Source organism: Paralichthys olivaceus, chromosome 20 (genome assembly GCF_024713975.1).
Source record: "Paralichthys olivaceus isolate ysfri-2021 chromosome 20, ASM2471397v2, whole genome shotgun sequence".
Lineage (NCBI taxonomy): Eukaryota > Metazoa > Chordata > Actinopteri > Pleuronectiformes > Paralichthyidae > Paralichthys > Paralichthys olivaceus.
The window spans coordinates 1,644,654-1,672,427 of NC_091112.1; the positions used below are offsets into that span (position 1 = coordinate 1,644,654).

Sequence of the window (27,774 nt, forward strand, 5' to 3'; positions counted from 1 at the left end):
ACCACACTCTCATATATCTACATCATATATAAATGTAGATATCACTTTTCAAACAGATCCATGAATGAATCCCTGAGAACCAACAAGAAAATCCATAAAAAAGAAATTCCTGGTTGCAGATCCGAACCAAACTTTCATGTCCCAGCCCAACACCAGGTTTCATTTGAAACTTGTGAAAATGTGAAGATTTAATTGCAACAGGAAAACAAAATAAAAGTTACCATTGCATCTGAATTTCCGTGAAACCCAGATAGCATGACACAACGCAGCTCTGCATGAAAAACACAGAAATAAGTAAGTCCTGTAATCCGTCAATTCAGGAAGTGAGAATGTTAAGAAAAGGTTTAAAGAAATAAGGATTTGTACCAAAAACTAAAACCATTTTGATGGACTTAACATCTTTTCTCAAGTTTCAGAGATTCTTCAGAATAACGTGGAGACAACACGCACGCACACAAACAGATTCCACAATGTTGACGAGCATCTTGCATCGCGACGAAGTCCGTCTGTCAATCATTCACTGAATTCACGCAGGAACAAACACCAACGCACAATTAAAATGTTAATACAATAATTAGAACTTGGCATGGCAGTGGAGAGAGGAATGGTTGAGTCAGGCTGCCAAGATCAGATTTTACTGAGCTGTTGAACTCCTGGATGTACATTAACCTATGTGAGCTGTTGAACTCTGTTCTCACCTCCTGCTGCTATTTAACACATATAATTACGTTTTGGAAAACTCAAGCGAACCCAACCTTTTGTTGATTGTTGCTTTGTTCTATAACCTTTCAAAAGGTCGTGGAACAAGCCCATCATTACTTTTCAATGATGTGTGTCCAAAAACATTATATCTATGATCATGTGAAACAGAAAAAGCAGCAGATTATCACGTTTGGGAAGAATAAACTGGTGAATGTCAAAGATTCTTGAAACAGCAACATCAAGCGGGTTTTATTTCGTGCAAAAATGTAAAAAATACATATTTAAAGCTATGGTTAATTGGTAATTTCTGATCTGGTTTTTCACACACACGATTCTTTCTCTTCAGTTCCTCTTATTTTGTTTCATTGCGCAAATAATTAAATCAAATCAAATCAAATCAAAATAGCGTCTCCTTCACTCCAAGAAATATTTCTGTGAGTTTAAAGTTTGTAATTCTGAAAATGAAACGCTCGGAGTTGATGTGTTGTAAAATCCTCATGTATGTAAATCTCACTGGTGAAAACAAACTCTGCACATGCTTCATTCGACAAAGTCAAATGGTAAAGTCACAACTGGCAAGAGGAACAGATTTGATTTCTTCTTCTTGTTCAAATCATCGTGAGATGGCGTAGAAAATGAAACTGCAGTGACTTTTCTTGTGTTTTTTAATATTTGAAGTCAATCCCTGAGTCCCAGGATGCATTTCAGTGAGAAATATCCCACAATGCACTGGCATACAACTTCAGACACACTTTTAAAGTGAGTTGATAAATGTAAAGAAAGTTCTTCGATGACAGAATTTGGCTTGTAGTGAGCACAGCTTTCTGAAAAATCATCAGTGTCATAGAAACAGGTAAAAAGAATTTAAAAATTATACATTTAGAATGCATGAAATTCAAGTAAATTATATCAAACAATATAAATAAAAACAGTAATTTACTGAACCAGGATTAAAGTACAGCTGTGCTATGAATAAATGAATGAATTAAAAATGTAATATTTAACCTGACATTAATTTTATATTTAAATCAAATATCAATCATGTTTTCATCTTAAAGTAATGAGTCTAAACTGTCTCTCACACACACACACACACACACACCGAACAATCATTTTCTGAAGTAGTGTTGTGTCTCTGGGTCGTTAAAAGGTTTTAGAAGTATCTTAAACTCTATTAAAATCATTTCAATGAGACAGTGGATAGTCTTCGTTTACACCAGAGTTCCACTGCGGATGTCTCCGTAGAGCAAACTTGGAAACGAAACCTTGTCGATGTCTTCACTTTCATCTCCGTTGACCTGCAGGGAATTCAGATGATTAGTACTTAGCAGCGCGACCACGCCTGGAGTCTACACATTATGAAAGTTTTATCAGAAGGGTGCGGTATGACGCTGGTATTAACATGATAATTGTCCCTTAGAGCTCCGATCTCAATCTTTGTGTCAGTAATGTTCTGATAATGACACAAGGAATAACGTGTTTAACATGTGTCACTCAGGACACATTTCTAACAGGAGACGCAGAATGAGGTAGAAATATTCGTGATAATAGCAGCAGTAGTAATAATAATAGTAGTGATATATCAGTTGTGTGTTTGTACCTCTTTAACTTGCTGATTTCTTCTTTCTCTCTTGGACTCTGTGTCCAGAAAGGCCACAAAATGGATCAGGGTGCAAATCCTGTTAAAAAAAAAAAAGTTTTACAGAGTTCATATCGACAAGATAAGAAAACGTTTCTGATTCCATCCAACCTGCTGAGTCATTTCTTTGTCCACACGTCAAACTTCTTTTAAGTTTTAAGAAAGTAAAAATCCGGCTGATCTGATTGGCTACCTGTGGTACAGCATGGCGAAGAACTGGATGACCACCAGCAATGCGAAGGACAGAATGAACATGAAGCCCAGCGGGTCGATGTAGAGGTACTCTCCTGTGAACTGCATGTTGCTGTCGAGCTTCGGCACCGAGATGAAGATGTGGCTCTCTGAGAACTGGAGGGTGAAGGTCGCTAAGAGCCAGAAGGCGTTGCACAGGAAGTAGATGAAGCTCATCTGAGGGCGAGGTGAAGAAAAACTGATTGAGTTTCATCTCTCATAATATCATATGATCGTAATATTGCACAAACAGCATTACTATGGGATTTAACATCTGAGAGAAGTCTGTACCTTGTTCCTCAGATCTCTGAGGTTATCGGCCATTTCACTCTGCTTCTTCTTGTTCTCAGGAAGAGGCTCCAGGTATTTTTTTGTGAGCTGTTGGAAGAAAGTGGCTTCCTCCTGCAGAGAAATAAAGAAACTCCTTCAGTAAAAAAACAACCGACGCCGAGTCCAAAATTATACAAGGAAGTATTAATATCTTCTAATTATATGAGTGATGAATGAAAATGACTGTCTGGATACAATTAAAGTGAGAAATAGAACGTTCATCGTGTTGTAATCAAGTTCCACAGAGTAAACACTGTACTCCACAAATACCTGTTTTAAAGAGTGAAACAATCAGTGTCACTGTACTTGTGTTCAGGTTCAGTTTTATTCAAACATCTTTTCTACAAAGTGAAGAAATAATCACCTGATCCAGTGTTTCCTCTCGCAGCCGCATGTCATCAGACAAACTCTGCAGCTGTGAGACCCAAGCTGGAGCAAAGAGCGACGCAGCGAAGTATTAGTGAAAATGTTTGAAAACGTACGTCGTCCCTGAAGGGTCACGGGGAATTTTTTCTGAGGATTAACCTTCAACTGCCTCGCACTTTGATTTTTGTTCTCTCGTAAGTGTTCATGCAACACTGTCGCAAAGAGTGCAAAAAATAATCCTCAAGAAAAATATCTCACTTTGACCCTTCAGGGGTTCCGTAGATTTGTCAATTTCTTCTTTTTTTTTACTCACACTGGTGAGGGCAGGGGATCACAGGCACCACCTCCTGTCTACAACAAAATAAGGGACAAAAAAGTTAGGAATGAACAGTGAATGCAACAACCAACCAAACAAACCCTAAACCCACTGAACCATTTCAGACTCTTTCAGTTCAACATGGTTTTCATTCATGTTTCTCACGATCGGGTCAGAGACGGCTGTTACCTCTGCTCCCCCACTGGAATGTGCTCCTCCTCCACGATTGTGTTTTGAGGCCCGGTTTCGGGCTGCGCTGCTGCGGGGGCCAGATTCTCCCGGCTGACAGTCACCTCCGCTGCGCTGCCACTCCGACTGTCTCTTCTGCAGCACTTCACCCACGAGAAGAACTCGATGAATTTGCTTTTAACTGCAAATGTGAAAATCATTTCCAGGTCATTGGAGCAGAATTGTGCCACTGGTTAAAATTATAAGCAGAATTTAAAGAACAAAGTTTTTTTTTCTATTTTGGAAACGTTAACAACCGATAACCTTCAACTTTAGAACAGCTGGTTCTATTCTGATGGTTTCAAAATCAGGTTAACTGATAAGATTAGTGATATAACCGATGTGCTGGAGTTCACGCAAACAGGTACAATGATTGGCTCAGTGAGGCCGAGCATGTGAAAAATGGTGGTTGTCTTCATAAATACCATCTCGAAACAAATGCATGCACAGGAATCTGTCTTTCAACACTTTAATTACTGCTTACCCTTCCGTGTCATAGTCTGCGGAGGTGCGGCTGCAGGAGCGGCGGCGGCTGCAGGTGACGTCGTCTCACGGGTGCCCCAGGACACGTTGTTCATGTTGACCATGCAGTAAATGGCCAGCAGCAGGTAGGCGCTGGGGATGCAGATGATGTAGAGCAAACCGTAGGCCACCAGGCCGACCTCCTGGGGATGCAGGAGTGCAGTGGTGAGGTAGAAGCAGATGAGGGAGACCATGAAGAGGCTGCTGGGTGTCAGGATGGTATTTTCCTTCACCATGTTGCCTGAAGCATCAGTAGATGGAAAATGAGATTCGGAAGCAAGAAATCTTTTTCTGGTTTCTGCAGAGTTTGCGTGTGACATACCGACTAGGAAGATGGTTGTGATCACCATGAGGAAGGCGTACAGGGTGCTCATGATCGCTGCAATGAAAATCTGCGTGTCGGACTTGATCTTGAAGCTGACAAAGAGGAAGATGGCGGGAGGTATCACAGCCAACACCAGAGCAGCGTTGGGATGAATGTCGAGCAGCACGGTCAAACTACCTGAGACGTAAACAGAACACGAATCTTATCTTATCGTATTGTATTGTGTCAAATTGTGTTGAATCTTATTGTGTAACATGTAATCATATAATATCTAATCTAATATTGTTGCGTATCTTCTCGTATTGTATTGCATTGTATCACAACTTGTCTTATCAATTTTTATTTTATCTTATTGAAGAAAATAACTTTCACCAATTTGAACAAACTCAACAACATAATCTCCAGAAACAATGATCATGATGACGCTGTCACCTGGTTGATGTCTTCGTCTTGATTTTGTTTAAAATGTCCTTAAGGGTCGTGTTTCCTTTTTCCATTAGTTCTTCTCGTATTAAAAGCAGCAGAGAAGCAAACCTGACCTGAGATCATGAGAATGACGGTGGACGGAGCCAGGATGGACGAGGCCAAGCTGAAGAGCTGGTAGAGCATGTACGGTCTGGACATGGACGGGTTCCTGTTGACGACCAGGGATGCGGAGCCCAACAAGTCCATGATGTTCGCCATGGTGGACGGTGCCCATCGACGGCGCTGATGGTGGCAAATAAGTGTTACGTGTTTCCAGTAATAATCAGAATATTATTTCACTCCTCTGGTTGTTTGTTTGTCGGCAGGATTACGTAACAGCCACTGGAAAAAAACACTTTGGTGGAAGAATGGGACTTGATCCAAGAAAGATTCACGACAGTTTCGTGCAGAACTGGACAAACAGTGTTTTTTAAATCAGTCTTGAGAAATGTTTTTAGAGAAGATTCCCCAAAAATGAAATGCACAGTCACTTTAATTTTCCCTGAAGGACCGGCTTTGTCAACCGCTGAACAGAAACCAATAGAGCTACAAACCTGTAACTCGCTTTGAGGCTTACGCTTCACTGAGTCACTAAGAAATGTTTTTGAAGCATGAAAACTTGTTTGACACCTAATCATAATAATCACCAACACAACACAGTGATTAATTGGACAATAGAGATAATTGATGGTTTGACTTTTTCATATTATGACACGGAAATAAAATAAATAATAGACTTGGGTTATTTTCAGACAGGGGGTGCAGCTCGGACACATGCAGGCTACAGCTGATCTGTGATAAGCGTGAAGAGCTGCACGTGTCTGGCTCCAAGCCGTGCGGAGTAAAAACCTGAATTAGATACGATTTCCTTGCAGTTCCAATCACCTGGTTGTAGAACTCTTTAAACTCCTCAGGTGCGTTGGTGTAAGCGTCGGAGGCAGCGTTGTACTCCACTCTCCATCCCTGTTTCAGCAGCAGAGTGCAGAGCCAGCGGTCCTCACCTGCACAAACCAGTACAGAGGCTGTTAGGCAGTGGTGAACAGTTTACCTGCAGGGATTCAAGGGACTTCAGGGGCCCCAGGAAAACCAAATCTGCACGTGACACCAAACCACTTCATTCAAATCTTCAAATTAGTCTCTAAGAACCAAAATGATGAACAATGTTCAGACTGTGCATTCACATAAATAAAAGTAAAGTAGTTAAGTTTCAGTTTCTGGAAACATCAGACACACATTCCAAATGACGAGCTCTGACACGTAATGGAACACGACAAACACGCCTTGTAGCAGTGGAGGTGGTGGCAACAGTTGACATAACAACTAATCCAACAACTCAACAACTTATCTAACAACTCAACTACGTATTTAACAACTTCACAACTTATTTAACAACTATAAAACTTATTTAAGAACTGATTTAACATCTTATTTAACAAATTAACATCTTATTTAACAAATTAACAACTTATTTAACAACTTATTTAACAACTTAACAATGTATTTACAACTTAATTGTTCAATTAAACTTAACTTAATAGTTCAATTAAGTTAAAGACACTTGTATTGTATCGTACTGTATTTTATTGAGGTTATGTCAGAATTAGCTGAATCAGCTGACTCCTGATCAGTTTGGTCAGTTTAACTGTAACTAGTTAAACTAAAGAAAACTTCCCCACTGAAGCAGAGACTTTTACTGATGTGTCTCCCAGTAAACCCAAACTACAGTTCAGTTTCTGTGTCCAGTGACCAGAGGCAGCCGCTGATTTCTTACCTTGGTCGCACTGGATGTAGTGTTGCGCCCTTGAGGCCTTCATGGTGTATTTTTTCATCACGTTGTCGTCCATTAGCGCCGACGCTCTGAACAGACTGAAGCACCCGGGGCTGCAGAGCACGCAGCCGAACACGTGCTCGGCTGTTTTGTGAAGCCAGTGACCCACTGCGTACTCAAACTTCTGGTACCACACCATGGGACCTGCCGAGGAAACACAGAACTGATATTAACCTGCCTCTGTGGCGCTGGGTTGTATCATCCTAATAAATCATTCATTTAAAAATATCGATAAACTTTTACATTCAACCGAATATTTTGCTCCAAAGAAGCTTTTACAAGAACTAACAATATTGTCTTACAATTAATTTTTTTATTCAAAAACTAATATTTTTATGAGCTGCAAAGGTGGAAGATTGTGATCTGCTGATCGGTCTCACATATAAAGATGGACGACATGAAATCCCCCCCAACAGTGATCGCCACCTGGCGGCTGGCTGCAGTATAATAATGCTACACGTCAAATTAAATTATTCTCCAAGATGATTTCAGTCACTTGTAGGTTGTTCTCATCACACTGATGTTTCTGATCAGTTTGGGTTTGATCCTTTTGAGCATCATTGGTCAAGTGCACATATCAACCCCATACCAACCTGATCCCGTGGGGTGGATCCGACCGCACGCCGCCCCGACCAGCGAGTACATCTTCAAACGGTCGATGAGCAGCATCACAGCAGCCGGCTGGAAGTCAGTGTCCCCATCCAAGGCCAGGAGGTAGGTGTTGTGCTTCTCTTTCTGGTGGAACACAAACAGTTTCATATTCAGATACTTTTAACAGAGAAACATAATCTATACTGACACTTTCTGCATCGTTTCCCTCGTCTCACCTGAAACTCTATTTTTAGCTCAGCCTCGTCCTCTCCTTTCTCCAACCTCTTGTAGTAATTGGTCGCGACTTTCCAGCCCAAGAGGTAGTACAAGTACATGACCTGGAGAACGTCAAATAATATTCAGACACACATATTCAAGCAAACGTTCATTTCCAATGGTAATGGAATATTATTATTTTTCATGTTATCATCCACTTATTGAAGTCTTCACATTACCTCAATTCTATTTATCTCACAGCACAAATGTGATCCTGACAATTTTCCAAAGGGGTTGAAGCCAGAACCAACATTTTTAAGCCCCTAAAGTTTAAAACTGAGATAATAAACCAGTGTTGTGTAGTCGTCCCACCTGAGACCATCTCTTCTTGTGTCGGATGAGATGTTTGTCCTTGTAATGAACCACTAGACTGTTCCCATGAGGCATGGTGACCACCACACGCCCTCCGTACGGCGTCCTCACCAGCGCCTGATCCGGGACCTGCTGCTGCTTTGTGAAGTGGCTGTTATCGATGTTCATGAAGATGCTGACGACAGAAAATAAGAGATACTTCATAGCGTCTGAACATGTGACACTGGCAGAGATCAACTCTCAGAGTTTCACTTATTTTACCTGTAAACTTCTCTGATGATTTCCACAAGCATCTCTGCGTATTCGTTGACGTGGCGCCCTTCACTCCCGGGAACATCTCTGAAGGCATCGTCAAAGTAGATGTGGCTTTCAAAAGTCACATCAGTGGTTTGTCCTTCCTTCTTCGGCCTGTACTGGTCCAGTCTGAGGAGTCACAACAAAGTTGAAGTTCAATTAGAAATATATCACTCTGGACTTGAAGGTAGTTTCACTGCAACAGAGTTATTTTGCTTAATTCCCCCAAGAATTCAAAACTCTGATGAATCTGAATTCTATCGTCCGGTATAAGTGTCAGGATAGTCATGCTTTAGTCTGTACGGTCCATGTGAAGGGCAAGTGTTAAACTGAAGTGCCATTGAGCAACAAATCCAAATGTATGCTTCCTCTAGAGTCCCCAGCCTTCGGCAGTTCAGTCATCTTGTCTTCACATGAGACATTTGTCAGAAAAACTAGAACCTTCACGCACGTCAGCGACAACCAAGCTACTAAACAAGTTATAGTGCTTCATGTGAAACTCACCGAAATATAGAAATGATCATCTTCATCATCTCGTCGTAGGTCTCGTGCCACATCGTCGCACAGAGGAAAACTTTGACAGGCTCCAGTGGTTTGAATCTGTAAATGATTTTCAATCGTTTGATTTAATTTATTAAGACATGTATTCCTCGGCTCCAGATCCCAGGACCCAGATTTGACTTTTCTGATAAGTTTGAAAACAAACAAATAATATTAATAATTAAAAGAGATGTATATAATTAATTATTGTATTGTGAGTTTTTTAGTTGTTTAGTGATTCTGTCTTTTCAAGCTTGGGATTCTTTAAACATATGATTCTGCGAATGTTTTGCCCTGAGCCCTTCAGTGTTAAACCCTCACACACTCACTGCTTGCGTCTGTCTTTCATCTGGATGTCGAAACGCATGTTGAGAAGCAGCGACTGCTCTATGAACGCTCCCTCATACAGTCTCCGGATGAACAGGTCTTGGGTCCTCTGGAGGCGATACAGACTGAGGTACCAGAGGTGAAGCGTCGCCAACAGGAGGCCGAGCCACCAGGACACCGCTGACCCTGAGGGCGGGGGGAGGGGTGAAAGGATTAAGAGGAAAATCAGTTATTTTGTCTCCCATAATCCAATGCAACAGGAAAATAAAGAAGTGGACAACCTGGAGTATGTGAGACACAGTAAAAGTGACACTGTGGGTTCATTACCTGTCAGTAAGCCAATGTCGGTTATTTTGGACATGTCCAGGAAGCACAGGGTGTGTGTAACATCTAGAACCAGCTGTGGGAACACGCTGCCATTCAGGTTTCGGTTCGTTCCATTCACAACCACGTCGCAGTAGCTGGTGAAGTTGATGCCTGCGGTTCCATTCTGACTGACTCTGTACTCTTGGTAGTAAACGATGACGGGGACGACGAGCAGAGCCATGACAGCCAGAGAGGCCAGGTACAAAGGCAGGATGAAGCATCGTCGCATGGCGTGCATCTTGCAGGCGGCAACCGCAAACCAGTTGCAGAGCGCTGAGGAGATCAGCTGGACCCCGATGGTGATGACTATAACCCTGGTCTCACGACTCGGGATGGACCTCACGATGTCCCAGTCCATTTTGGCCAGAGGGACGTAGGCTCCGAGCACACAGGCGGTCACTGCGACCCTGAGCACGCTGGACAACAGGTGCAGGATGTTCTGACACCTTGCTACGTCTTTACAAAGATCCTTGAGGAAGACGGAGCTGCTGTCCTTGCTGATCAATCTGAAGTAGTTCTCCCACCAGTTGAAGGACACCAAGAAGGACGCACCGACAGCCAGACCCACCCAAGTTAGCATCTTGATGTCGGTCGGATCTTTCATGATGTACAAGACAAGGAAGAGGATGTAACCCAGCAGAATGAGGAGGAAGGCGGTGATGGACGGCAGCAGGAGGTGGTTCCTCTCCTTGGCTGTGCACTGAGCGGTCACCTGTAGCAGCGAAGAGAGGACGGCTACACCGTTCAGTATCGTCACGTTGGTGACGATGTCCAAGTGCGGCATCGCCACCATGGTGAGAATCGCTGCTCCCACTGACACGAGAAACTCAAAGAACAGAACCTGAAGAGGAGAAAAGAGGAAATTCAACAACACTGATACCAGCCAGGATCCGTCAGAGGCATCAGAGATCAGATGCTCAGGTGTTGACTCTCATCTTACCAGAGCAATAGTTTTCTTTCCTGGCAGCTTTGACGTCTTGTAGCAGGCCTTCCACAGGGTCTTGATAAATAGAAGGACACTGGGGGCGATGAGAGAGCAGCCGATACACAGCAGAGCGACGGGTTTGTGCTCTGATGAGAGGGTTTGAGTGCCTTCATTTGATAACGTGATGAGAATTAGGAAAGACGTCTGTGGAGCAAAGTGGAGACGAGACAGATTAGCGCTTTATGAAATGAAGAACATGTTATTACAGAAAGTGAACTTCGTGTACCTAAAGTATTTGAGTACAAATACCAAATAAACAAGTTAACTCTGACCAAGAATAAGCAGCAGTCTTGGTGCGTACTGCTGAACTCAGGTTTCACTCAACATTTTAGATATTTTTGCACAAAGACACAAAATCTTTGGACCTTGTTAAAGTGACTCATTTGTAAATAAAGTAGAGATGTTATTGCACTTGTTAAAAAAGCCACAGTCGAACACTTGAATTTCTTCTTTCATGAAAAAGATAAAAGTTCATATCTGTGCCGACAACAGTCCAGCTGCAAACCTGAATTCAGTTTAAATAACAATCCCAAAGCACAACCAAAGACGATTTCATATTTGTAACTGGAAAATATATTTTTGTCCACAGCAGGAAAATACGTAAAAGTATATGAACAGGTAACGAACCTTGCTACAGAGCGCCAACCCGAACACGAACACAGCCACTACACTCAGACAGATGAACCTCAGTAGTTTGATCTGTTTCCAGGGAGTTTGCTCGTCTTCGATGATGGGAAGCTCTCGACAGGTGTCCCATGGCCTCCTGAACAACGACACGAAAATAATCAGACAAAAAAAAGTCTGAGGGAATTTCATCTGATTCAGGAGAAGACAGAGCAGGGTCGAACTTTTGTTTTAACTGCATTTTCTTCTTATTGTAAAATGTTAGAAATTAATTTCAGTATGATTGTATCAGTCTAAACATGTCCAACACGTTCTTTGTCAGTCGGCACCAAGATGTGATCAGAAAATAATTTACCAGCTACGACCACAAGCTGAAGCTTCAAGAGGACAAAGGGAAAACTGACCAGCCATAAAATGTGAAAATAAATACTTCATTCAACAAAACATTTACTGCAAACTTGTAAATATGTGTATGAAACGAAAATATAGATTCATTGAATAATGCATTTTAAAAAGGAAATCTAGTGAAACAGAGTTTTTCCTTTATACGAGAAAGTTTATAAAATAAATGTTTTACTCACATCTTAAATTGATTGAACAATGATAAATTATCTTTTCATTTTCTGCTTCAAGAGATTGTAAGAGGGCTAAATAATAAGAGGTGACTCACTTAATTTGTCAATTAACAACTACTTTGTATAATAACATCTACAATTTACAACATAGTTATACAGAGAGTTAATATATAATAAATGATGTCATACATACTTGAGTTTTAAATATAAAAAAGTTTTTGTACTCACTTGGGCAAGCTTCTGTCTTCATCCATGTTTGTGACTCGTTGGTGTCTCTGTGTCTTGTATGTCTTTGTGTGGCAGCTTCAGTGAAGATGACATTGTACGGAACATGTTTTGTCCCCATCCAGATTCCAGCGTCATGACAGCTGATAACCTGTCATTAAAAGCCAACACCCCAAACCTGCTGCTGCTGCTGCTGCTGGTACAGGTGACCGGTATCGGAATTAATTCATAATTAGCTTGTCCCTCTCATGGGATTTAATTTTGAGACAGGAAAGAATGATCTTCTTCTTCTTACATGTCCTTGATCCCTTGAAATGCCCAAAAAAATCAACTCAATTTAATTTTTTATAGACAATAATCACAAATCACAATTTGCCTCAAAGGGCTTGAGGATCTGCCCTTAAAGGTCCAGTGTGTAAGATTTAGGTGAAAGGGAACTGTTGGTAGAAATTTAATGGAGAATCATCCTCGTGATGAGTTCGTTTCATCTCAGTTGTATGAAGTGTAGTTTTCTTTACCCGAGAAAAGACTCTTTATATTGAAATACTTTATATTTAAATACTTTTATTTAGATCGAGGGGGTCCTCTCTAAAACTGAACAACTCTTGAGTTTCTATGCTACCACAGGCACTTTCTCATGTTTGGAAGGGGGGGGGGTGTTCAGCTGCACACTTCAACACTAGATATCACTAAATTCTACACACTGAACCTTTAACCCTCAAAAACTGGAAAACACACAGAAACCTCGGAGAGACACATGTGATTACAATATTTACAACATTGATGAGAAAAGACAGAAATGGAGAGTTGTATTTTAATGTTTAGAGCATTTCTGAAACATTAAAAAGGAATGAATCAAAGAGTCTGCACCTCTTACACAACATGTTTAGCGTCATTGTCTTCTCTATCTCTGTTTCTCTTTTCTTAGGTTTTGTTTTCAGATTTCCCGTAATGCTGCGGTTAAACCTTCAGGACTTTGATTTATTGTCTTGCATTGTTTGTTCAGTCGTGGCTGATGCATTAATCACACGTCAGGTCATAGCATTAGAGAACGTGTTGACAGGCTAATGAAGTGGAGATCCTGGCCAAATAGTACACAAGATATCCTGATGACAAGTGACTCTGTGTCGAGGAGTGTCTACTGCACCTAATAGAATTTGCATTTGTAGTTCCATCACCGTCCACGAGGAGCAGACTTCAGTAACCTCACTAAGCATGAGGTGTAAGTTGTTCTCTGAAGTTGCTCGAGTTATTTTCAAGCTGTGTGTGTTTTCTTGATTTGTGTTGAACTCTCTCACTGTGGATTTCAGAGATTTGAGAGCAAAAACATTTGTTGTGTGATTCCACTTTGATCTTTGACGACCCAAACACAGAAAACACATTTCACCAATTATTTTATAAAAATCGTATCATTTAATTTCTCCCACCTTCAAACGCTGCCTCAGAAATCTGATCCTGAGAACATGCCCTGCACCACACCTGGTTTTTTACTGTTAATTATTGTATATCGTTTTTTGATCGCATTAATGACTGACTTCATTTTTACATTTGATGGGTGACGTCTTGAAGTCACAAAATGACGTCATGCATGGTTCAAAACGTTTTCCCAGGTGTCTCTGCGGCAGACACGACCTGAATCTTATACAGATGGAAAACAGTTGTTCAGAGAATTCATGTTTGTGTAGAATCCAGCCCAACACTTGTTTTGCTGTTAAACATGAAAGAAAAACTGTCCAGTCTCTGTTTCATAGTTTAGAAAAACTGCAGAAATATGGAGAGGAAATCCAGCTGTGACAAAATGAATCCAAAATATACTGCGACGACTCAGATAGTATGATTTATGAAATACCAACACTCTTAACATGGTCGTCTGATACTTATATTTATATATATAAAGTGATGACAAACTATGACCTCTCAGTTTGTTTCTATTGGTGGAGAATCAGTGCATCACAGAGTGATTTACAGGGTGTGACGTCCTGTGCACGTGCATGTGCATGTGTGCGAGTGCGTGCATGTTAGTGCGTGTGCGTGTGAAGTTAAAGCTTTGCAGGAACGTGCATGAAACAGTTTGCACCTGATTATCATTCCATTAATGAGATGATGCTGCCCTCTAGTGGAGGAAACTCACTCAGGAGAAATAAATGCTTTAATAATATAACTTTATTTATAGAGCTCCGTTCAAAACAGTGACACGGCGCTTTACAGGTTAAAATATACACACAAATATTACAGATGAGAGCAAATACAAAAAATATGTTTTGTTCTTTACGTTAACAGGTTGATTAAAAAAAGAATCTCAGAAAGCAGAAACTCCTCCACCGCTTTTCTGGTGTTTTTTTTTAAGTAACTTCATAAAAGGCAAACTCAATATGAAAGGGTCATAAAAACCTTCTGTAAAAACCTCCAACCTCTGGAGGAGCCTTTGGCAATGGGGCTTCAAATGCAGCCTCTGAGACCCAGTCAAACAAAGCATGATGATGGAACTCAGGTGAAACACAGTGGGACAGGTGAGACAATCTCACGGGTGGGAAACAATGACAGGAAGTGAAGTAAAAGAGATGCGCAAGGAAAGAAGCTTCAAAATAAAACAGGAAAAGAAGAACGAACTGTACAAACAAAAGTCCTTTAGAAAAAGTCGAAAGTCAAAAGTTCCTTGAAGAAATAAACATCAGTAAAAGTAATAAAATGTAAACATTTATATATAATAAGGATATTGTAAACAGTGTAAACAGCATATATAGATTCTATATAGAGTGTGGGCAGAATAAGTGTGATTGAACGTTGCACAGATAGAAATGAGTATTGCACAAACATGAGTGAGTTAAGCTTAACCTAAACCTAAAATAAAACTTAACCTAAACCTAAAATAAAACTTAACCTAAATCGCTGCCTTCCCTGAACCTAAACCTGAATCTAACCTTTAAAAAAACTATTCTTAACCTTAAATAAACCTTAACTTAAACTAAAGCTTAACCTAGATCTATACTGTAACTTAACCTAAATCTTACCTTAAACTAAACCTCGACCCAAATCTTACCTTAAACTAAACCTCGACCCAAATCTAGGCCTCAAACTAAAATAAACCTTAACCTGAAGTTTAATTTAATTCATTATCAAGACTTTAAAGTGTTGATGGAGTGTTTCACCACATGACAGAGAAAATCATTAAAAACAGGTTCACTCTTCCGTCCGCCAAACTCACACAGAGCGCTGCCACTCCTCAGAGGCACTTAATGATTATCAGTGACAGCGATGAGGCGTGTGAATCTGCACACGCATGCAGGAACTATCGTTGAAATGTGCCATGAAACAGTTTTGCCTGTTTTCATCTGTAACATCAGAGTCGGCTCATTTGCGTATTAGACATGATCAGGACATGTTGGCACGACACAAGATCTGTAATTGGGCACAGCTCTGTCTCATGTGTGACGAGTTAAGGGTATAAGGGTTTAAGTTAAGGGAAAAGGGTAAAGGTTAAAGAGTAAAGGTTTTTTGAAACCGTCAGGCACTCTGTGTTTTCCAGGTGTGAGCAGGTGAGGGCGGAGCCAAAGTCAGAACCTCTCCTCTTTTTAATTTAACAGCTGTTTCCTCAACTTCCTTTCACATCTGTGTCCACAGTTACACCCACATTTCAAAAATAACCTTAACTCCAACCCAAACTTAAACTAAACCTGAGCTTAACCTGAACCTTATACTAAACCTAAATCTAATCTTAAAACATGTCTTCACTCATGGATGTTGTGGGGACAAATAGTCACACGTGGTGAGGGAAATCAAAGCACAACTTCTGAAAACGTTGACCTGCAACATTAGCGTTCTCTGTCTCCCCCCCCCCCCACCCCACCCCACACACACACACACACTTTCCTTTCATAACCACTTCAGAAAATGAGGTTATCTGCCTCATTAAATAATTAAAATGAACTAGAAAAACCTGCTCCTGCACAAACATTGGCTGCAAACACCCAGATGATTAAAGTGTAGAAAATGTTTTTCTTCGTTTGTCAGATTCATGCACTTTGCAGGGCTGCTGGGGCCGGGCCCCACCTTTACGTCTCAACCAACCCAGTGATTAAAGCACTGCTGTGTTTAGAATTCTTCTAATTCCTCCTACAATGGTGCAGCAGGGATGACAATTGAAACTATGCGGCCGCTGATGTAAGAGCAGAAACCAGCAGTAATACAAATAATAATGGTAATTAATGGTTATGTGACAGTGTAATGAAAACAGCATGATTAATATATCTATAAATGATCTCCTTATATAAGAGAGTTTGTAATAGCAAACACATCTATTAGCATTCATTCATAGTGTTGTAGTTAAATAATTCAGATTGTACCTCCTCGCTGCTGCACCACCGGCAAAACTTAATGACCACCACACAGCTTCGTTAAACCTGTCATTACAGCACTATGGACGGATTAACGTCCTGTACACCTCTCTCTGATGGCATCCTGAAACTGACACGTAACAGTTTCTGCTCCGTTTCCTTCATCGTGACTGTGACTCGACAGCAACTCCACTTTTTCATGTTATTTACTAAGATACATAAAAAAAAACTGGAGGGGAGCAGTGTCCAACAGTTCCTTAAGATTTAATCAAGCTGCACCAAGTTACAAACTCTCATAGATATCAGTCACCTAAATGTTTCAGATTTTATTCATCCAGATCTCTAAGGTTCTTTCTGGAGTTTGGAAAAACGTCCAATCTCACAATGTTAAAAATCCAAAACTGAATGTTGTTCAGAGCCATGAACTGGAGAAGCACCTGTAGTGTAGTTCCAGCCGTCGCTGCTCCAGATTTCTGGATTCAGTAGATCTATAGAATAGATATAGATATAGAATAGATAAAGATATAGATATAGATATAGAATAGATGTAGATGTAGATGTAGAATAGATGTAGATGTAGATGTAGATATAGATAAAGATATAGATATAGACTCTCAGTCATTTCTTCTCACAGGAGATCAAACCCAGAACAGACGCTCCGGGAGTGAAGGAGGAAACTGTCTCCACGTTCACACTCACACATCAGACTCACTTTAACCAAGCTGCTGCTTTGAGGTAAAAAAGTTGTGTAGTGTTACTAATTGTGGGAAATGTAGAATCCAAGGTCAACTTATAGGAACTGAGAGACTTTTTATTCTTATTTTTCTTTTCGTTTGTTTTTATCATACATTTTATGAAACATCTTAAATTTGATCTTTAGTTAACATCAGTCACTCTCTTGTGGCAAAGGTTGCTCACTAGGTGTGTGTTCTTGCCCTGAGAACAAAAATATGTTTTAATGACATACAGTCTGTTCTTGTTCTGCTTAATTACGACTACACGCCCCGTTTCCAGGCGTAGTCCTATGAAGTCATTTGCATGAGAGCAACTCTGAGATGTTCTGAGTCTGACCTTCGTTCATTCATTCATTTAAGAACATGGACTTATTACGTATTTCACATAATTAACATTAATCATTAATTGGTCATTATCATATTTTATTTTCTTCTGCTCCTTACTTTGGTCCTGGAACTACATTATGTGGTGTACCCATCATGTAATATGAGTATGTTGAGGTGTCTCACATTGTGGTTTCAGACATTAAACATGTGTGTGGAGTTACACAGATGAAGCTGTCTCTGTATTTGTGACGGATTAAGTGCAGAAGTTAAATCGACTGTTGGGCCTTGTTGGAGAGAAATGCCTCTCAAGTGAGTGTCACTCTACTTTGTCTTTTAAGTTCAGTATAAAAAAACACAACCTCTAGTCTGTAGTCGATAGTAACTCTCGCAAATTAACTTCTACAAAATGATGAGTATTCTGTGTAGTTACAGCATTTAGAAGAAATACAAACCGAGTTGTCCCCAAAAGATTCTATTATTTTAAAATTTATTTGATATAGACTTCATGAGAAACAACTTTTTTACAAACAGACACCAACAGAAACAATCACAGATAAATCACAAAAACAAAGAAACAAAACTCCTCTGGTTTGTTAGACTCTTCTTTCTCATTCATTCAAAAATAAATATAAAAAAAGATCTTTTTTAAGTTCTTTTATTAAAAAAAGAAGAGATTTCTCTTTTTTGGCCGTGAAGGCAGCAAACACTTGTTCACGTGTTTATTCTACACAGACAGAAGCAGAGACGAAGACTCCGCTAATAAAGCTTTAGACGATAAAGGCACTAAAACAGTTTCAATCTTAATTGATATTAAATAAATATAAGATAAGGTTCCCTGAACTTTATTCCCCGTTAAACAAACTTCATTAAGTCAGTGGACACTAAACTTCATTCATTCCTCTTCACATTAAAAATAGAAGCAGCAAAATTAACTGTGTGACAGAACAGATCCTTCATGATAATAGCTTGTGTTGTGACTTGTTTTGTCAACAAATCTCTTCAAAAAATTCACTTGAACAAATGTAGACTTCACATAAATAAAACACGTATGTAAAAACGTTTTTTATATCTCATCGACGATGGGAATTGTGCTATAAGGGTTTTGCTTGTGCTGAGAGTCTGTGTTTACACCATAGTCCCTCCATCATGACTCATGTTGTAAAACTCAGAGTCACTTTCCTCAAAATCAGAGTCCTCCCGGAAGTCGCTGGTGGACCTGGAGTCGATGGTGGAGCCGGAGTCGGCCGTGGAGGCGGAGGCGGACGTGGAGGCGGAGTCGGCCGCGGAGCCGGAGTCGGCCGCAGAGCCCTGGGCAGAGATTGCGTGAACATTAGTGCGTAAAAGTATAAACACCACCACACCTGCAGCTGACAAAGCCACCTTGGCAGCAGGGTGCGGTGGACCAGAATACATCAGTACATCACGTTTCTACCACTTAGAGCAATTAAAATATTTTCCCTTTAATTAGATGAACCAGCCCTGATAATTAGGTAGATTCAACACATGGTGTTCTCTGAACAAATTTAAATGATTCTAAGATTAACAAGGCTCGATCTGGGACACATGATGATCGCGAACGTAAAGTAACACAGGTTGTGAACCAAAGTTGTGTAAAAAAACGCCCTGACTGCTATGACCTGAAGTTTGCACCAGATTTAATGGACTCTTGTAGATTAGTATTAGTAGAGGTTGTAAATACCTTTTTGCCTTTCTTGTATTTTATTTTTTCAGGTTTTTGTTCTTTGGGCTCGGTGTCCAGGAACGCAACATAATGGATCAGGGTGTAAAGTCTGGATAAACAGAAAAGAAACATATCATTGTTATTTCAGGTGGGAAGTGGGAACATCATGAGCATCACAATGTGGAGAAAAAAACAAGTGGTCACCTGTGGTAAATCATGGCCAAGAACTGAATGCTGACCGACGAAGCGAATCCCAGAATGAACATTAAGGCGATGGGGTCAATATGCACGTCTTCTCCAGTGTATTCCAGGTCGAGCGAGACTTTTGGGAGCTTGATGGCGAAGGTGGCATCGAAGACCTGCAAGGTGAAGGTCGCCACCAGCCACAGGGCATTCAGCAAGAAGAAGGCAAAGTTGATCTGTGTGTGATGAGAGAGAAGAGATGAGTATCAAGACTGACCGCACTCTGGTTTCAGACGGGAACTTACACTTGAGATCTTCGCACTGACCTTGTTCCTGAGCTCCCGCAGGTCATTGGCGATCTTCTTCTGTCTCTCTTTGTCATCGGGCAGAGGTTTCAGGTACTTCTCCTGCAGCTCTTTCCAGAACCCCAGCTCTTCCTGCAGGAAAACACAGAAACCCTTTCGGTTAGTTATTCTAACGATATATTCACACATTCCCTCAGACTCATTCACCATCACTCTCTCCTGTGATATTCAATGAAACTGATTCATCAAGAGAGACATATGCACCTCGTCCAGTGTGTCCTCTATCAGGCGCATGTCAGTGGACAACTCCTGTAGTTCCTCCATCCAACCTAGAGGTCAGAGCAAGACAAGTGTGAGATGACATCACGTCTGAAAAACGTTTTTTTTACACAAAAAGAAGCTTCCGGGGATTTTGTCATCAGAACTTACTTTGGCTCTGACGGTCGAAAGCAGATGTTGCCGCACTGAGACGCAAACAGAAAGAGTATCAGTATCACCTCACGCTTTATATGACTTTCATCAAAATCAATGTCTGACCCTCAGAACTTACATCTGCTCCTCCTCTGGGATCCTGTTGTCTTCCACGATGGTGTTTTGGGGCAGAGGTTCGGCCTGTATGGGCTCCGGGATCATGCTCTCCTGGCCCACAGTCAGCTGCTGATCTTGAGGCCTCTGGCTGGACTTTTTACAACATTTACACCATGTGGTGAGACGCTGGAAGGTATTTTTGGCTGCGAGAGAAAAACCAGTTTCAGTTCAATCAGTAAAAACAACAATATTGATTGTTTTTTAGTGTAAGTGGCTTGTTAATGAAGTTTACCTTTCTGTGTGTTCGTCTGCGGGGCGGTCGCTTCAGGCGTGGCAGCCTCACCGGCAGGTTTGGTCTCCCTGGTGCCCCAGGACACGTTGTTCATGTTGACCATGGAGTAGATGGTGAGGAGGAGGTAAGCACTGGGGATGCAGATGATGTAGAGAAAGCCGTAGAACACAAGATGGAATTCCTGAGGATGCAATATTGCTGTGATGGCATAGATGCACGCCATGGTGAGGACAAAGATGCTGCTGGGTGTCAGGATGGTTTGGTCCTTGACCATTGCGCCTGACAGAAGAAAAAAGTGCAAACAATGTTGGGATTGAAGCACCTTTAAGCAGCACAATCAAAATCAAGTAGCGACACATGTGTGACGTGATTATTCTAACACAACTTACCGATGATGGACATCGTCACCACCAACATGAGGAATGCATATATGACGCTCATAATTGCTGCCAGATTGATCTGACTGTCCGTCTTCAGCTTGAAGCAAAGACCCAGGTAGACTGCTGGCGGTATCACAGAGATCACCAGAGCTCCAGCGCCATGGATGTCAAAGATGAAAGCAAGACTTCCTGGATGACACAGAGGAACAAGAACAGATGCAGGGTTGAACTTTACTTGTAGCTCTTGCCATTGAAAAAAAAAGTTGAAATAAAACGCAAAAATAAAAAAACCAACCTGCAACCATGAGGACGATGGTGGCAGGTGCCAGAATGGCTGAGATGATGGCAAAGAGCTGGTAGAACATGAAGGGCTTTGAGATGGACGGGTTCTTCTTGCAAATGATCTTGGTGGAGCCCAGTATATCCACCACATTGGCCAGCGTGGATGGTCCCCATCGCCGTCGCTACAATTGGTAAATACACTTTAGCAGGATTGTATTTTGTTGGCATCAAAATATTGGTGAACATGGTTTGATGACCTGCATCTCTCACCTGGTTGTATAATTCTTTGAAGTCTTCCGGTGCGTTGGTGTAGGCGTCGGAGGCAGCGTTGTACTCCACCCTCCATCCCTGTTTCAGCAGCAGCGTGCAGAGCCAGCGGTCCTCGCCTGCAGGGATCAGGTAATGTTTGCGTGAGAGGAGGACAGAGAAAACCTCCGACAGACAGGACGTTCCCTCTAACAGCTTCCATTACCTTGGTCGTACTGGATGTAGTGGCTCGCCTCCATGGACTTGGTGGAATATTTCTTCATCACGTTGTCGTCCATCAGGGCCTCTGCTCTGAACAGGCTGAAGCAGCCGGGGCTGCACAGCACGCAGCCAATCACGTGCTCCGCTGTCTTCTGCAGCCAGTGGCTGACAGAGTACTCAAACTTCTGGAACCACACGACAGGACCTGCAGAGGAAATACAGATTCTGTAAACCTCGACTCAAATGTTTCTTTTTTTCTCCGTTTGTTTTTACATTTCTTTTTGTTACTATATGCCAACCTGAGCCAGTGGGGTGAATCCTCCCACATGCTGCCCCGACAAGTGGGTACGTTTTCAAACGATCGATGAGCAGCATCAAAGAAGCCGGCTGGAAGTCAGTGTCCCCATCTAAAGCCAGGAGGTAGGTGTTGTGCTTCTCTTTCTGGAGGAACAGTTTACATTGTAGAAATTAGTTAAAATCTTTTGCATTTTAATTAGAAACGATCTGCATGAATGTTCAAGATGAATACGTTTCCCTCGTCTCTGACCTGGACTTCTGCTCTCAGCTCCTTTTCTTCACCGCCCTTCTGCCAGCGGGCATGATACTTAGTCATGAGTTTCCAGCCCAGAAGATAATAAAGGTACATAACCTAGAAAGACAGAAATAAAAATGTTTTGTTTATATTTTAATATTCTACATTTTTAGATATGAGATGTGTGTAATTCTAACTTGTTGGGTTTGTTGTTTTCCTACCTGCGACCATCTCTTTTTGTGGCGGATGAGGTCTTTGTCCTTGAAGTGAACGATGATCTGGTTCTCATGAGGCATGGTGATGACGAGACGACCTCCGTACGGTGTCGTTATGAGCTTCTGGTCGGGGATGTGATGCTGCTTTATGAAGACCTTACTATCAACGTCTGTAAAGATGCTGAGGACAGAAAATGAGAGGAACATTTTGTGTTTCTGGTGGTCAGCCGAACATGACCATCAGGATTCAAATCTACTGTTGCCCGGCTCTTACCCGTAAACTTCTTTCAAGATTTCCACGAGATTCTTTGCGTATTTGTTGAGGTGACGCACCTGACTCCCCTCGAACGCATCATCAAAGTATATATGGGTTTCAAAGGACAAATCGTTGAACTTCGGCTCTGTCTTTGGTCTGTACCTGTCCAGTCTGCAGTGACCAGAGAAACAAGCAGAGGAGCTATGAGCTATGCAGGTCCTTTTCTTGTTTGTGAACAAGATCACCAATAGTGTCCTCGACAGAGAACTACGACACTCGGTGGAAGAAGGTGGTGTGGGTCAGGAACGAACTCATTGAATGTTTGTACGGATCCAGATCAGATCCAGAATGTTTCCTTTTCTTCCCAGGGAATAATTCATGGATCATATCTAGGGGATGTTTATGAGTGTGTGCAATTTGGTGCAGATAAAAGTACTGATCTACTGAATTTAAATGTGGTTTCATGAGGAGACTGTTGGGCCTTGATGATTTCCAGTTAACTCACCTGAATATCGATATAATGATGTTTATCATCTCATCGTAGGTCTCGTGCCACATAGTCGCACACAGATACACCATCACTGGTTCCAAGTCCCTAAAACTGCACATGACGGGATTTGCATATTTGAAAATTAGTGACATCTAAAAAATTGACGTTGGAATGAAATGGGAGACTGTTCCCTCAAAAACACTTACTTCTTCTTCCTGTTTTTGGTCTGGATGTCGAAGCGGGTGTTGAGTAGCAAGGACTGCTCGATAAACGTTCCTTCGTACAGCCTCCTGACAAATATGTCCTGGGTTCTCCCGATACGATTCACGTTGAGATACCACAGGTGGAGGGTGGCCAACACAAGCCCGAGCCACCAGGCCACAGCTGAACCTGGGGGAAGATTCACAGATGGACGTTCAAAATTCTGGAAATATTCAGCACCAAAAATAAAACAGTCTGAACAACTACATCAGGATGCAAGGTTTTACACAACACAGCACTGTTGCTCTCAGGTATGTACAGGGTGAGGTGCCCCGAGAACCTCCACATTTGCTCCCACATGCAAAAATGTGTCTTTCTACAGGAATTTATGTTTTTCTGGATGTTTTGAGTATGTATGTGTCTCAAATTACTGGCATTGCATTGAACTTCAGACAAAGCTTTGGTTCATTACCTGTCAGTAAGCCAATGTCGGTTATTTTGGACATGTCCAGGAAGCACAGGGTGTGTGTAACATCTAGAACCAGCTGTGGGAACACGCTGCCATTCAGGTTTCGGTTCGTTCCATCCACAACCACGTCGCAGTAGCTGGTGAAGTTGATGCCTGCGGTTCCATTCTGACTGACTCTGTACTCTTGGTAGTAAACGATGACGGGGACGACGAGCAGAGCCATGACAGCCAGAGAGGCCAGGTACAAAGGCAGGATGAAGCATCGTCGTATGGCGTGCATCTTGCAGGCGGCAACTGCAAACCAGTTGCAGAGCGCTGAGGAGATCAGCTGGACCCCGATGGTGATGACTATAACCCTGGTCTCACGACTCGGGATGGACCTCACGATGTCCCAGTCCATTTTGGCCAGAGGGACGTAGGCTCCGAGCACACAGGCGGTCACCGCGACCCTGAGCACGCTGGACAACAGGTGCAGGATGTTCTGACACCTTGCTACGTCTTTACAAAGATCCTTGAGGAAGACGGAGCTGCTGTCCTTGCTGATCAATCTGAAGTAGTTCTCCCACCAGTTGAAGGACACCAAGAAGGACGCACCGACAGCCAGACCCACCCAAGTTAGCATCTTGATGTCGGTCGGATCTTTCATGATGTACAAGACAAGGAAGAGGATGTAACCCAGCAGAATGAGGAGGAAGGCGGTGATGGAGGGCAGCAGGAAGTGGTTCCTCTCCTTGGCTGTGCACTGAGCGATCACCTGTAGCAGCGAAGAGAGGACGGCTACACCGTTCAGTATCGTCACGTTGGTGACGATGTCCAAGTGCGGCATCGCCACCATGGTGAGAATCGCTGCTCCCACTGACACGAGAAACTCAAAGAACAGAACCTGAAGAGGAGAAAAGAGGAAATTCAACAACACTGATACCAGCCAGGATCCGTCAGAGGCATCAGAGATCAGATGCTCAGGTGTTGACTCTCGTCTTACCAGAGCAATAGTTTTCTTTCCTGGCAGCTTTGACGTCTTGTAGCAGGCCTTCCACAGGCTCTTGAGAAAAAGAAGGACACTGGGGGCGATGAGAGAGCAGCCGATACACAGCAGAGCGACGGGTTTGTGCTCTGATGAGAGGGTTTGTGTGCCTTCATTTGATAACGTGATGAGAATTAGGAAAGACGTCTGGAACAGAAGAAAAGATCATGTCAGTGTGAAATCAGCAGCTGCTCCACAGACATTCACTGAGCCTGTAACTTAGTGAAATCCTTCTGAGTCCTCTCATTTAACCAAAGTTCAATTTAAACTTAACCGTTATGGACAAAAACATGTAAAATAAGAATTGAATCAGAAATCCTGTACATCAACTAAGTGAGTGACCCACTTCCTTTTCATGTAGCCACATATTTAATCATTATTCTTCAGTGTGTAGCTGTGTAGCTCATATTTATTGCGCTAATTTCACTTTAAAATATTTATAAAAATAACAAACCTTGCTGCAGAGGGCGAGCCCGAACACGATCAGAGCGACTAACAACAGAACAATGATCTTGAGTAGTTTGATAAGTTTCCATGGCGTATGTTCGTCGTCGATGATGGGGACCTCTCGACAGGCGTCCCACGACCGGCTGAGGGAGACACGACCAAAAGTTCAAAGTGAAAAACAGTCGATCAATGAAATTGTGATAAATACACAATAAAAGTGGAAGAAGTATAATTAAAAATGAAAAGATTCAAAGATCTCCTGTTTATTAATGGATCATTAAACAAATGCTGGTACCCAACAATATGAGACAATACATTTAAATGAATCAACCAGTTGCAATAATGAGAAAATAACGAATGTATTTGTGATGACATCTGCTTATAAATAACTTTTAAAAACATACATTATACATTTTCTGCTTAAACAAGAACAGAACTTATTTCCAATTCGAAAATAAAACATCAAGTTAAGATCTCACTAAAATTTCATTCTTTTCACATTCGTTCTCTGAAAGTTGACTCAAAGTCATTATAAATGCATCGTATTGAAAGTGCAGACTTACTTCAGCTTGTCTCTGTCCTCCTCCATTGTGATTGTGACAAATGAGTCCTTGCTGATTGCGCTCCTGTTTATAAAGCACCTTGATGACTCATCTCAGTGGAGCAAACCGGCTACACCCAAAGTGCTGCTGCAGGTGAATCATGACAGGACACTGTCCCAGAGATGAATTTTGAGGGATTTGCATAAAAACCTGTCTGATCTTTCTGTTGACGACATTCCCAGATGTGAGGGAGGCTATGTTTTTTCCTTATGTAATTTATAACTTATATATTTCCTTTATTTCTTACTGATTCCATTTTTATTTTTACTCTGACTATTTAAGGGTTTTGTTACCTTATTTTGAAAGAAGTAAGTAAGACAGGAGGCGTTAAGGACGTGTTGTACAGTTCATCTCTAAATAATTGGTTTATTGTGTGTGTGGCAATCATGGCAGAACACTGTATGATTGGAATGTTATGTCACGAATAATCGACTTGTTTTACGAGGTAATGATTTCACTCGACTGTTTGTTTTTAGCAGCAGGATTAAAACTCTCTCCACGAAACCTTAGCGCAGATCTGGATCCAGGAATTATTTATTTTATTTTTCAACATTTTCCCTGATTTTGATTCGTGGACATTAATGAAAAAAATCATGCACATTTAGAGGAGTGATATTCATGAGTGTGTGTAAATTGGTGCAGATTGACTGATCGTAATGGGACTATAATGGCAGAGATGCCTGCAGGATTATTTTCAAACAACTGAGTTTGGGTGGAAGGGTGGAACATGGATCAACAACAGATAAAGCGTCGTGAGCAATCAGGTGTGGCCCTGGTGGAGGCATGCTGCAAAAATTCCAATCACAGAACTGATAAAAGACGATCTTATCTTATTTTTAGAAGGAAGTCTACAACATATGGCACATGTAGCACACATCATGTTTGCATCCTTTGTGGAATGTTTGATTATAGCAGCACTAAATGTAGAGCTGATCACACCTTCCTAAAACATGGGTTTTCTTTATTTTTACAAAAAGAAAATACAAAAAATAAAAGTCAGGTCAAAGTTTGCCCTTAAACTTCATGTCATCGAAATATAAAGAAGAAAAGAAAGATGAACTTCAACGTCCCTTCAACACGATGTTTTCATCAGCACTGATTTGTTAATAGCGTTACTCAGAAACTACTGGACTTGGGTGCAGAATTTGTTCGAGGAAAGTCCCATCACATTTTCAAATATTAGTGAGTATATAAAGGACAATGTAAATTTAAATGAATTGACAAGTTCGGGCGAAAAATCATGAACGTTTGTCAGCAAGATTACCTAAAAATAATTCCCACAAAAGTTCATGGATCCAGATGAAGATAGAAGTCGTGTTTGCATTTCGCATGGTTCAAATACTGCATAAATCTTCCTATTGTGGAAAAGGCTGCAGTGACATCAGTTCACTTTGTTTTTACACCGAGGTCGTAAATTACCTGGAACACGGGGACATTATTACGTCTTTAATCAACATTCTCACACACGTTATGTAAAACTTCATAATGACTACTTTAACATTTTCCACATTAAATGTATGTATTTTTATGTAAAAGTTGATGTGTTGCTCACATGAAAGGTGATAAAAGACAAATAGACACGTATGAAAGCACACGTATAAAAGCACATGTATGAAAGCACACGTATGAAAGCACACGTATGAAAGCACACATATAAAAGCACACAAATAAAAGCACATGTATAAAAGCACACGTATGAAAGCACACATATAAAAGCACACAAATAAAAGCACATGTATAAAAGCACACGTATGAAAGCACACATATGAAAGCACATGTATAAAAGCACACGTATGAAAGCACACGTATGAAAGCACACATATAAAAGCACACGTATGAAAGCACAGACAATTATCTTTCATAATTAAGTTATGACATAACTTTGTGTTGTATGATCACATGGACAAAGACCCATGGAGGACACAAAAGTACAAATAATTAAGACACAGGTGCAACA

General features: G+C 41.3%; 2 protein-coding genes across 3 annotated transcripts; both read right to left on the reverse strand.

The window, feature by feature from the left end:
* Positions 1 to 923: 923 nt before the first annotated feature.
* LOC138405877 (chitin synthase chs-1-like) lies at positions 924 to 12,183 on the reverse strand. Its single transcript, XM_069516106.1, has 22 exons — positions 12,071 to 12,183; positions 11,271 to 11,406; positions 10,599 to 10,787; positions 9,620 to 10,499; positions 9,295 to 9,478; positions 8,930 to 9,025; positions 8,393 to 8,554; positions 8,132 to 8,306; positions 7,780 to 7,881; positions 7,546 to 7,687; positions 6,896 to 7,096; positions 6,010 to 6,125; positions 5,199 to 5,367; positions 4,657 to 4,836; positions 4,297 to 4,575; positions 3,774 to 3,954; positions 3,582 to 3,619; positions 3,267 to 3,331; positions 2,864 to 2,974; positions 2,535 to 2,749; positions 2,303 to 2,381; positions 924 to 2,000 (listed from the first exon to the last, which is right to left on the reverse strand). Exons 1-22 carry the CDS (start codon positions 12,094 to 12,096, stop codon positions 1,914 to 1,916), a joined length of 3,813 nt encoding a protein of 1,270 aa, XP_069372207.1. The 5' UTR covers positions 12,097 to 12,183; the 3' UTR covers positions 924 to 1,913.
* Positions 12,184 to 17,932: 5,749 nt separating this feature from the next.
* On the reverse strand, positions 17,933 to 25,920 carry LOC138405876 (chitin synthase chs-2-like). 2 transcript variants are annotated; one of them, XM_069516104.1, is made up of 22 exons: positions 25,779 to 25,920; positions 25,223 to 25,358; positions 24,727 to 24,915; positions 23,748 to 24,627; positions 23,281 to 23,464; positions 23,090 to 23,185; positions 22,603 to 22,755; positions 22,335 to 22,509; positions 22,129 to 22,230; positions 21,881 to 22,022; positions 21,586 to 21,786; positions 21,384 to 21,499; positions 21,127 to 21,295; positions 20,841 to 21,020; positions 20,452 to 20,730; positions 20,182 to 20,362; positions 20,061 to 20,095; positions 19,896 to 19,960; positions 19,653 to 19,763; positions 19,348 to 19,562; positions 19,162 to 19,252; positions 17,933 to 18,770 (listed from the first exon to the last, which is right to left on the reverse strand). In XM_069516104.1, exons 1-22 carry the CDS (start codon positions 25,802 to 25,804, stop codon positions 18,588 to 18,590), a joined length of 3,909 nt encoding a protein of 1,302 aa, XP_069372205.1. In that variant the 5' UTR covers positions 25,805 to 25,920; the 3' UTR covers positions 17,933 to 18,587. The 2 variants fall into 2 exon arrangements, with proteins under 2 accessions (XP_069372205.1, XP_069372206.1); XM_069516105.1 differs by having other exon boundaries at positions 17,933 to 18,751; positions 19,161 to 19,252.
* Positions 25,921 to 27,774: the final 1,854 nt, after the last annotated feature.

What these genes read in the sequence shown, in the direction of transcription:
- LOC138405877 (XM_069516106.1), bottom strand. Translation starts at nt 12,096, where the DNA reads ATGGATGAAGACAGAAGCTTGCCCAA. An exon ending in ATGAAAGACAGACGCAAGCA is followed by an intron (nt 9,026 to 9,294) that starts GTGAGTGTGTGA and finishes AATCATTTACAG; the next exon opens with ATTCAAACCACTGGAGCCTG. An exon ending in TCAGAGATCTGAGGAACAAG is followed by an intron (nt 2,750 to 2,863) that starts GTACAGACTTCT and finishes CCTCGCCCTCAG; the next exon opens with ATGAGCTTCATCTACTTCCT.
- LOC138405876 (XM_069516104.1), bottom strand. Translation starts at nt 25,804, where the DNA reads ATGGAGGAGGACAGAGACAAGCTGAA. An exon ending in ATCCCAGAGGAGGAGCAGAT is followed by an intron (nt 20,096 to 20,181) that starts GTAAGTTCTGAG and finishes TTTGCGTCTCAG; the next exon opens with TGCGGCAACATCTGCTTTCG. An exon ending in TAGAGGACACACTGGACGAG is followed by an intron (nt 19,764 to 19,895) that starts GTGCATATGTCT and finishes GTTTTCCTGCAG; the next exon opens with GAAGAGCTGGGGTTCTGGAA.